We start from the raw sequence: 11009 nt of genomic DNA, 5'->3' as shown, positions 1-11009 counted from the left end.
ACCTGCTCTTATCTCTGTGACCCACAAAATGTATTTGCACATTTAATTTTGTAAAGTCTTTACTCCTACACAATTTATGCCCAGTGCTGAGGAGTCAGTGCTCTCTGGTAGGCAAAACCAGAGCGCATAAACGGAAGTTGTGTGACAGAGATGCATTAACAGGAACACTACTGACCTTGAATAGTTGCCAGTGTACTGTTGCTCATCAGGGCCGGGCTGAGAGCACCACCTAATGTCCCTGGATTGAGACTGAGTAAGGCACCTCTGCAGCAAGATCATGAAATAAGTGGGAAAGAGAAAGAGTTACTTTTAAGAAAAGGTTGTCACTATTCAAAAGTACACCATCATATTTTTAAAAAAAGAGGGAAGGAGGGAGGAAAGACCAGAGATTAAGGGCTAGTTTTGGATTATTTTACTTTTAACTCCATAAGGGATTCATGACACGCCTGAAGTACAAGCACAGTAAATTCATGACTTGCACTGATTGTTGGTGTAAAATATTCTTGTAAAGAATTTTGGAAAGACTGTTCATTGTTAGAGAACTATCCTCCTCTCCCAAATGCAGATAAGAAATAGGTAAATCAAGAGAAATTAAAGAAACATCTGTCTGAGCAACATTCCTAAAACTATAACTTCAACAGAATTTTGCATCTTTGAGAATTTCTTGCTCATGATGGAGAAGTGAATACAGAGGTATAAAGTGGATTTAGGCTATCTCTCCATTTTACAATTAATAGGACAGATTCTATGGTTCAGTGGTAAGTTGCAGTTTTTAAGTAAAGCTCTGCAGTGGGATGAATGATTTATCAAACAACAACATCACTGCAACACAGCTTTTTCACCTTTAAAATGAACACGGGTGTTCTGTACACCTGTGTACTGTGATGGGAATGGTCCATTTCCACCTATGAGCAAACCTTCAGAATCTGAGATAAATGACAGCGATACATAAAAGCAATTTATCCCAAGAATTTTCCTTCGCTCTTCTGTCACCTCACCTAAAAGGGTGTGCAAAACGGATCCTTACCCAGCTGCAAACTGCGAGGATGCCATCAAGCCTGGGTTTAGTCCTGCTGCAGCAGCCATGGCAGCAAGACTTGCATTTGCAGGCAACTGTGCAGCTCCTTGTAACGCGGCCGCTGCCGCCGTTTGCAACCCTGATGCCGTTACCATCACCTGGCTGGTCCCGAGAGGGGAGGACAAGGGAGCGGAGGTTGTCTGTGTTGTGCTGGTCTCACTGGCACTGGAGGCCTCTGAAGTGGAGGCTGAGGCAGAAGGGGAAGGGCTCGGGGCGGGTGATGTCACTGCTGAAGAAGCTGGAGGTGCTGTTGAAATCACTGTTGCCGTGTTGTTGGAGGTGGTTTCTGTTGTGCCTGGAAGGATGGTTCTGGTCAGATCAGTACAAAACACAGATACCAGACAAGAGAAACCCCTGCCCACCTGATCCCAACTGCATGTCCAGCTGAAAGGGGCACAAGGACACATTTCTGTAGTACCAAGAAGCACCAAGAGCTCAAATGAAAAAATGGAATGACACTTCCCAATGAGAGGCTGAGGAGCTCCAGAAGCCAGCAATAAAACACAGTCTATTTTGTTTCAGCACCACCTGTGATTTTATTCCTGGAAAAGTCAACTCAGTAGTCACAAAACTGAAGCTTCCTATGATGACAAGAATGTCCTAGGATCTCAGTGACCAACAGCGAATGGCACTGTTAGGAATTCAAAAGGGACAAAGGGTAGGGGTTGGTGTGGTGGCAGCAGAGACCAGCCCTTACCTGTGACTGACAGACTGGTGACAGCAGGACTGGCCAGAGGGAGCACGGGGTTGACAGTCAGGGTTGTAGCTGCACTGCTAGTCACAAGGCTTGGCGTGGTTGCCACCTGGAGGTCAAAAACGAATAAAACTGCTCAGCTGCTCAAAGACAGTTACACACTAGACATGGATTTCTTTCTTTCCACCCTCAGCTGAGGAAGTTATCAGTGAAAACACTGCATATACACTAATTTTTTTTGTAATTTGGTTACTTTATCATTCAATGAAACAAACATAGCATCTTCTCTAATTACCCACAATATCTTTATTCCTACTAATTCAGTATTTGCAAGCAGATACACCCCTATCCATATTGTCTCAAGACTGCAGGTTAGCCCTCTCTGCCACTCCACAAAGACAGCACCTTGCTTTAATAGAGACACTCTTACAGAAAGAGGTACAAAATACTATTATTTCTACTCTTTTTTTTTTCTTGTTTAAACATCTTTTCAGCTCCAAATCTCTTTTTCTGCTAAAATTATGTAAATGTCCCAGCATTAACAAAGGTGTTTAGAGTAATGTGTTTATATGAAGAAGCAGAATAACATTTCACTTTTATTCAACCAAACTATAAACTTTACTTTGATAAGCTTCCTTGTGCCAGAGGAAGGATTTCTGAATTTTAAAACATACCAATGGAGTTTTCAATTGTGGATGGCTTATTACAGGAAAGCTACAGTAAACTGAAGACATTACAGATAAACACCAAAGATTTAAGGCTGGAGAAACTAGCTTATGAGGAAAAATGAAATATAAGGAAAGGACTTTTTATGGACAAGAAATGGTGTCCAACAGTAACATTTGAAGGCTGTTATACATCAATGAGAGAAATGAATCCTTTAGAATTGCCCAAGAGAACATAGCCAAGGATATAGGCTAAACATTCCTCCTTTCCACTCTCTTACCTTAAGTCTATTATCAAAGAAATATCTCTCCTGCCTCTTAGAGGGAGTCAAATGCTTCACGCATTTTAAACAAGACTGGGGCAACTGGGACAGATCTGAAAGCTTTCTGCCCATCTCAAATAGTGTATGAAATTAAGAGGAGCTGGATGCACAGTACACCTCCCACTAATGCAGCCCAGCCACCGCATCTGTCATCTGTCCAGCAAGCAGTTAAGGCCAAGGTCACCATCCCTATTTCAGGGCAGAGAATGACCTGGAATTAATACAGCTCACCCCCGTGGTTACAGTGAGTGACTCCAGCCAATGCAAAAGGAGGCTGCCCCCAAAAGGAGCCTTCCCCTCCAATCCTGCTGCAGAGCCCTCGCCCTCGTGCAGCCAGGCTGCGAGTCACACTGGTTATCTAACCATACTGAAAATTCATCATTGTTCCTCACATGGCTAATTTACAGTCAAACTACTAAAGTAAGCCCAAGCATCCTATGGGCACAATCTTCAGAGCTGACAAAAGGAATCAACAAAGCACACAGTCAGTGAAGGCTGGTGGCAGCAGGGCTGGAACATCCATTTGAATAGCAGCACAGTCTTAAGAGAAGCTTAGAATGAGTGAAAACACTAGTGAAACTTCACTGATGAAAGGGAGACTGTGGTTAACATCTCAATTTCTTCAATACAATGGCAGATTATAGCAACAGGAAAATTTCCCTAGGAAAGCTCCTTTAAGTTGCAGTCTGAGAGAACTTGCACAGTTACTAAAACATTCTATCAAAAATCTCACTATATTCTGCCTTGGTAGCAAGGCATGCAACCTTGCTTTGCAACTGGGCAAAAAAAAAAACAAAAACCTAAACCCAAACCAAACCAACAATAATAATAAAAATAAGTACACTTAACACAGCCCTTCCCCTGAAACAAAAGGTTGCATGCACACACCCTGAGACAAGGATGAGGGGAGAGAATAACACATCACCAAAATTAATGGTTTAATGAAGTACTGGAAGATATTAGCTACTACGGTGATGAGGGTGGAATAAATACTACAAAAGGACAGCTACAGGCTACATAAATTCCACCACATTCCTATTAGCATAGCTACTATGAAATCTAATAGCTACTGTTTCTATTTATGAAAACAGACCTCCATGGACATTGGTAGCAAAGGTGCTGAAGGAACCTTGATGCATGTGTTTTGTTACTCTTATTTTCATGAAGTTTGTGTTTACCTGAGGTAAATACAAGTGTGGGAAATTAATTACATGAGTATTAGCTAAACTGTTCTTCTGTTCCATGCCTTGCTTTTACATAAATAATTTCTGACTAGAAGTAACAACAATGGTATCATTGGATTTGTGTGACCTAAGTCTCCAAATGATACAGAATCAAAGGATGGGTAAGATTGGAAGGGACCACAGTGGGTCCTTTGGTCCAACCTCCCTGCAGGTTCAGTCCTAGAGCACATGGCACAGAATTGAGTCCAGATGGTTCTTGAGTATCTCCAGTGAGGGAGACTCCACAGCCTCTCTGGGCAAACTGTTCCAGTGCATGACACATTTTACTGCTGCTGATTTACTGACCAGAGCTGCTAAAATAAGGGTGGTGGGGAGAGTTATTAAGCACTTTAAAAAATTACTATTATTTTATTTTTAAAAAATGGGTAAAAGAAGGAAAATCCAGATATAAATTGGAGGTATTATCTGAAGTAAGTTCAAAGCAATAATCCCAAGTGCAAATTTGGTAGTCAGAATATTTGTTCATAAACTGACTAAATTAAACACCCTCACTGAAGGCCTGACTAGTGCCTGATTTGTAAGCATTATCTCTCTTAGACAGTACCCAGGTGGAACATTCAAAATGCCAGTAAAACATAAAAATGTGAGAACAAATCTGCTGTACAAATAAGGTGCAGCATATGTAGCTTCCATAGTGAGCACAGCAGAACCACCTCCACAAGTGATCTTTGTCAACATGGTTTTTGACTCTTACCAGTGAGGTTGGACAAGGGAAAATTGCTTTGATGGGCGAGCTGCTGGTTCCACCACTGCTGGGTGGGTTGATCCTTTTCTCCTTCTGGCGCCGGTTACAGAACCAAACGCGGATCACCTCCTTCTCCATGTTTAGCTGGTCAGCTATCATGGCGATCTCATCCGAGGTAGGCTTTTGGTTCTGACAAAAGAAAATTGTATTTGAACAGCTCTGAAATCACCTCCTGAAGTTTTGCATCATAGCTTCTTCTCCAGTAGGCCAAAATCTGAATTGGTGATTTAGATCCAGAGGCTGGTCAGTGGCAGCCGTAGAGACAAACCACAGTAGGTGCTTCTGCCCTCCATCTAAAATCCTCAAATTATGTGTGCTTAGACTATTGCCTCATTTATCTATCCTCATGAAGGGTAATGTTTAAACCTATGTCTGAGTATACTGGAATGCAAAATCACAAAGTCAGTGAACTGCAAGAACCAGTGAGTTTTTCTGAGAGGGTCTGTCCTTATTTTTATAGTGAAACAGATGCTGATGCACGTTTCTTGGCACGGCTTTTGTATTCCCCTTGTTTAGTACTAGCACTTTCCTAAAAAGCACAGTAACGGGTTCACTCTAACACATATAATAGTTAAATGAAGTTTCTCCATTTCTTCCCAGGCTGAGCACAGCACCAGGACCACTCACCTCCAGGAAACTCTTCTCTAAGGCCACACGTATGTTGGTCTCTATGCTGGTGCGTTTCTTCCTCCTACGGTTCAAGCCTTCGATCCCTTGCCCTGGAGAATTCAGGGCACTTGGGCTGGAGAGAGTTGAATCAGATGAGAGGTTTTCTGAAAAAGAAGAAAGTAATACAAATCAGGAGATTTCATCTGAATGCAGTGCAGTCTAATGCAAGTGTTCTTCACCTGTGCAAGGTATGTTAAGACCTGCTCTGTATCTATTCCAAATACATAGAGATTTATGAAGATCACATGCATTAATCGCTGCTATTTACAAATTACAACATGTACCTGAAACTCAAAAGCTACAAACAAACCCAGAGGATGCCCTCTGCTCCTGTCTGCTATCACAGTATGCCTTTTATAATACCTATACAGAGTTTGTCTCCCATATCTCATTCTACTCCTTACTGAATCACTGCAAGCCCCAGTTTAAAGGAAAAAGGAGTACTTGATATCCATGACCCATAGCTGAAAGTCACAGGCAGTTATGAAAAAAAATCTGAGCAGCCTGAAATTTCTTTTACCCACTCTACAAAACACTCGAGGAAGAGAAGTTCATAACCAGCTCCACAGTGTTCAGTCTCTTCTCTCTGGACATCGTAGCAGATACTCAGTGCTACCAACCACTCCACACAGCGAACAGCTCCCCCTTCTTAACTTCACCAGGGCTCTTAACCTCTAATCCTGTCTTTCTGGCTTCACAGAGGAGCAAAGAGAGAACATTTAACCCCACTTTGCAGCAGGAAGAGCAATCTAACCAAATGGCAAGTTTCAGCAGAAAATTTGAACAAAATTTGAACAAAACCATTAACTCTTCACTGCACGGGGGATTGTGGGTGATAAGCAGGTGTCAAAGTTCACAATGCCCACCATTACTCTGATTCAGAATCAAATGGACAAGTTTTTTCTAGATTTTTTTTAAAATAGTACTGGCACCTGTAAATGTGTGTAAACCCTTCCTCATACTGAAAACTCCAGTGAGAACCATCTGAGTTCCATGGCAATATATTCTGGAACCATCAGTATGCTTCTCCTGCCTACTTTTACCTAAAAGTAAAATAGCAGCCTCTAAAGTCACGTGAATTTTTCTTCCAAAGATTTTCACAAAACTGAGTCAGAACCAAAGACAATGGTTCCCCACTTGCAGGATGTGAAGAACCCCGACACTGTTCACAGTCTTCAGCTTTACAGAGACAAGTACTTCTTCAGGCTAGCAGGAAAAAGAACCCCTAGGACACTCCTTGCAGCACTGGATCCACCCAATGTTGCTGGAACGTTTGGGGACCGCTGTCCTATGGACTTGAGCACTCAGTGTGGAGATATTTATGTTTCCTATCACAGACCCACAACACCTAATGATAACCCCTGTCAGCACAACAGAATGACACTTCCTCTTCTCAATGCAGGACAAATTTTCAACACTGCATGAAATTACTTTCAAAATTTCAGAGAATGCTGTAGGTGCCAGCATACCACTTTAGTAAAAATAGGAAGGCACACACCATCCTTGCCATCTGTTTAACATATCCATCAGTTTTATACTATGCACAATTGCATACTTAGAAGAAAAAAACTGACAGCACTCTCAAACACTTTCTCTCCTAACACCTATCACCACCACACAAGCTCCTTTTGCTGGTGGTAAATTTAAAAAAAAAAAAAAAAAAAAAAAAAAGAACACTACCAACACTGGCATAGTGAGTAACTTGTATCCCAAAAAAAAAAATTAATATGGGACAGAAAAAGTAAAACCTAACCCACAAAAAACACTCCCTACAGGGAAAAATATTCTTTATCTGAACCCTTGGAGACAGATAAAAGGAATGCACACAGAGGTATGGAAGGAGATGGATGCAATTAAGCTCTGCCTACTGAAACAACAAATCATGCAACCCTCTCTCAACTACACATCTGAAAAAGAAAGCTAGAAGAGGATTAGAAGTTATATGCATTAACATACACGAAGGAGGAAAACCATGACACATATTGTACCTCATCCCATGCAATTGTTCAGCTGTCTAGAGAACACATTCATGAAAGTTCATACTGGAATTATTTTGGATGCATACAGGCACTTGGAAAGGAAACTATGGACCCCTATTTCTAACACCTTCATTTGTCCCATGGGCAGCTACAAAGGCTGGTAGCTTCACAAAACCATAAGGGCGCAAACGAAGCAGCTTTTCAGAATCCTACAGATTTTGGTAGGCTGGTGAAGAAATACACAGACTCATTCACCTGCATCATTGAGCCACTTTTCCAGAAGTGGCTTTAACTTGCACATGTTCTTAAAGCTGAGGTTCAAGGCTTCAAAGCGAGAGATGGTAGTTTGGCTGAAGTCATTTCCATAGAGTTTGCCCATAGCGAGCCCAACATCACCCTGGACAAAGAAAGAGAAAAAAGGGATTCACTGACACAGGCACTTCCAAAGCAAGGAATCCTGTCACATTCTGGTGTTCTCTTAGTGACTCCACTGCTGCGTGGGATTTCAGTTTCACAGAGGCTTTCTCAGCGCTACCAAGATTCATGCTAAAGCAATAATCATAAAGAAATGTCAAACCTCAGTCAGTTTAACTTTGCAACTCTTTCCAGGAATCCCTGATGCTTTGTCTTCTTAGCATTATCACTGAGCAGCACATTCCACTGAATGTCAACTCCTAATTTTTTCTTAGTTTTATAAATAAGTAAAGGCCAAGCTCTCCTTAGGAGCAGATTTAAGTTTTTTGGCATATTTCACAATGAAGAAGGAAAGTTCAAATAAGCAGAAATGCAATGTATTCACTTTTCCAAATTTGTAGAAAATACTCAGGACAATATGTTTGCAAAGATACATCACATTTAAATAGATGCAGAAATATTCTTATCTGAACTTTTTAGTATCTTCTGAGGTTCAAACCAAATTTCTCCCCAACAGATACAAATTTCAAAGCATACAAGAAGTTGAACCATTTCAAATAATGATTAACTGCAGTCTTGACTATCATTACCCATCTGCCAGAAAGCCATACAGGAGATTTACAGGCAGATTATAATCTCTTTACATCTGTTACTGCTTTTTAAACTCAGTTTTAGCTAGCTATTCTGCTAGCAGACATTCTGCTTATCCTAATATTTATGTATATATTATATAGTTATGTAAGCATACACTTAGAAAGTGGTGTTTAAAAAAAAAATCAATCCATTCTTGATTGTGGCCATTAAAAACACCATAATATTTTCACGGTTTGCTTTAAAGCTGGAAGGTCCTGCTCTTTGAAAAAAAAAAAAGCACTTATATTTCAAGTATACTATTTGGTCTAAAGTAGCTTTATTTATATTTTTATTTTTTTAAGCACAAAGTATGAGAAGTGTGGAAGAAGAGGCTGAAAAGCTGGAGCACAGTTAGTGGAGTTTAATTGCAAATGGGTTAGTTGGACTGGGCATAAAGCTCGCTTTTCTCTGAGATCAGCTCCACAACCACAGCTGGGTATGAGTACACTGACAGCATGCAGAGTGGCCACACACAAGCCAGGAAGAAAACAACCTTTGGGAAGCTTAGTAAATTGTGCAGGTTGAGCAAAGAAAACAATTTCCTTCCTAGAAGAGGACCAGAACAATTGGTTTGTGTGCCCTTCAATCAGTGGAAACACGTGGGAACGCGCATTTATGCCTCTACTCATATGCCAGGATTCTGTGCATTTTAAAACTCATAAATCATTCCAAGAGGAGTAGTGTGGATGCTCTTCTGGGTTTATGAAGAAGAAAACCTGGCTATGTAAACCATTTTAGAGATAACTTGATTTATGTCTTGGCAGAAAAGAGTTATGAAATTTGCTCCAGTCCCCCAACTAATTTAATTCTGGATTTATGTTGTTCTTACAAACATTTGCCATCTGATTTAAAATGAATAGTTAACCATTTCTTTGTCAATGCCGAAAGGTGGCAGCATTTCAGCTGTAGGCAAAGGAATTTACATATTGGGATGAGACTTTTATATATTGGGATGGCCCACAGATAGGATGGAACAGAGTATAAAGGCACTGTATACACATCTCATCTACTCTAGGTTGAACTGAAGCTCTGGTAATGAACTGCAACTGATTATAAGGTACCTCATTGTTGTGTGTACTGGTCTGTTAAGAAGCTCAGATGGCCTAGCAGAGGCAATATCTTTCACAGAATAAAAATAACATTGTCTAAAATGTTCATTCACGTTGCTTGAATCTGTACTGAGCAATTAGTCCCAGGCCTGCAAGGATGCTAAGGTGCAGTTTGCTCATTGTGTCCCTGTATGTCAGATATGGAGGTATTTTTAAGGAAAACAAACAAAGGGATTTAAATGCATCACCCACATTTCAGGGTGGGAGAAGAGGCAGAACTGCTGAAATTCAAAACCTGTTTTATTGTTCACACAACAGAATGTAGTAAGTGATTAGTTTGCAATGCAAACTAAATCTTACAATTATTTTTGAAAGGCAGGGGTGGGGTGAGTCTGAAAAAGCTTACAGTACTGCTGGAAATGAATTTCTTTTATCCTCTGAAAGGCAGTCTATTTATCCAACTATAGGAAACCAAAGTAATCAGGGTCTCTAATTATCATCCAATTATGCAATTAGGTTAAAGTTATTAGAACAGCCTAATTACAGACATACAAACTCAGAGAAGGATAGGAATGACCAAATGTAATTTTATCACATTCTCAAGATTCCCCTTTTTTAATCTGAAAAGCAAATACTGAAATGTAAGCCTGAGCAGTTGTGTTCATTTTTCCTCACCATGAAAATTCATAACCAGGTCAATAAAGAAAGGTTAACACATAGCTTAAAAAGTCTAGTTGAGCTTTTATAATCATCTCACAGCAGGGCAGATTAAACATAATAATGAGAGATCTACACGAACCTCCTCTGTCAGGCCATAGGGAAGCTATTGTATTTTACCCTATTCTGTGCTGCTCTATTCGAGCTTTTGTGTGTGTCCATCACTTGTATTTCTGTGCCTCCCTCTAGTGGAAAGAAGGGAGGGAAGGAGACACACATGCCAGCAAAATGCACTTCATTTTACTAAGAACATTCTGTTCTTGACTTATAATTAAGATGCTGCCAGGAACTCTCATTATGAACTTTGATTTTTCAATTTAGGACTTCGCCAGAAAAATAAATCTGACTTCAGCACATACTTTCAGCTAGAGTAGATTCACTTATTCTATTCCATCACATATGTTGAACTGACTGCTCTGAGCTCATACTTTGATTTTTGCATGCTCTTTCTTCTAGTAAAAACACGCTTACATTTAACTACAGACTCCTGCCAAAACTAATTGTTTACCTGGGGAGATACTTTAATTTTGCAGGGGGAAAAAATAATTTTTGTATTAATAAGAAAGGATTCTTGGAACCAAATTCCTTTCAACAGAATAATGGAACATATAAATGCACTTTGTACTTTTAATTGTGGTCTTCATTCAACCACCTTCACTATGTTCAAGATTATTTTTCTTCTCCTCTCTGGGTATTTCTGAGCTTTTAAACAAACCAAAACAAACCACAACTCCAGTCCACCCCTGTAAGGAGAAAACTTCAAAGGTGACAGTTCTTTCAGGTTTTGTTTAGGAACCTT

General features: G+C 40.2%; 1 protein-coding gene across 15 annotated transcripts in view; it reads right to left on the bottom strand.

Annotated features, from left to right (window-relative positions):
- Positions 1–11009, bottom strand: part of POU2F1 (POU class 2 homeobox 1) — a 116937-nt gene that overhangs the window by 12586 nt on the left and 93342 nt on the right. For 14 of the 15 annotated variants that reach the window (XM_085590029.1, XM_021550166.4, XM_085590020.1 and 11 more), the window contains 6 exons: positions 7653–7794; positions 5377–5522; positions 4699–4878; positions 1776–1881; positions 1028–1373; positions 176–264 (listed from right to left, as the gene is read on the bottom strand). In XM_085590029.1, the coding sequence (XP_085446155.1) occupies positions 176–264; positions 1028–1373; positions 1776–1881; positions 4699–4878; positions 5377–5522; positions 7653–7794 (1009 nt within the window). Of the gene's footprint in view, positions 1–175; positions 265–349; positions 1374–1775; positions 1882–4698; positions 4879–5376; positions 5523–7652; positions 7795–11009 lie in introns of those variants that run through there. The other variant, XM_085590065.1, reaches the window with a different exon arrangement.

Source organism: Lonchura striata, chromosome 1 (genome assembly GCF_050655825.1).
Source record: "Lonchura striata isolate lonStrDom1 chromosome 1, ASM5065582v1, whole genome shotgun sequence".
Taxonomy (NCBI): domain Eukaryota; kingdom Metazoa; phylum Chordata; class Aves; order Passeriformes; family Estrildidae; genus Lonchura; species Lonchura striata.
This window is presented reverse-complemented; position numbering and strand designations above follow the sequence as displayed.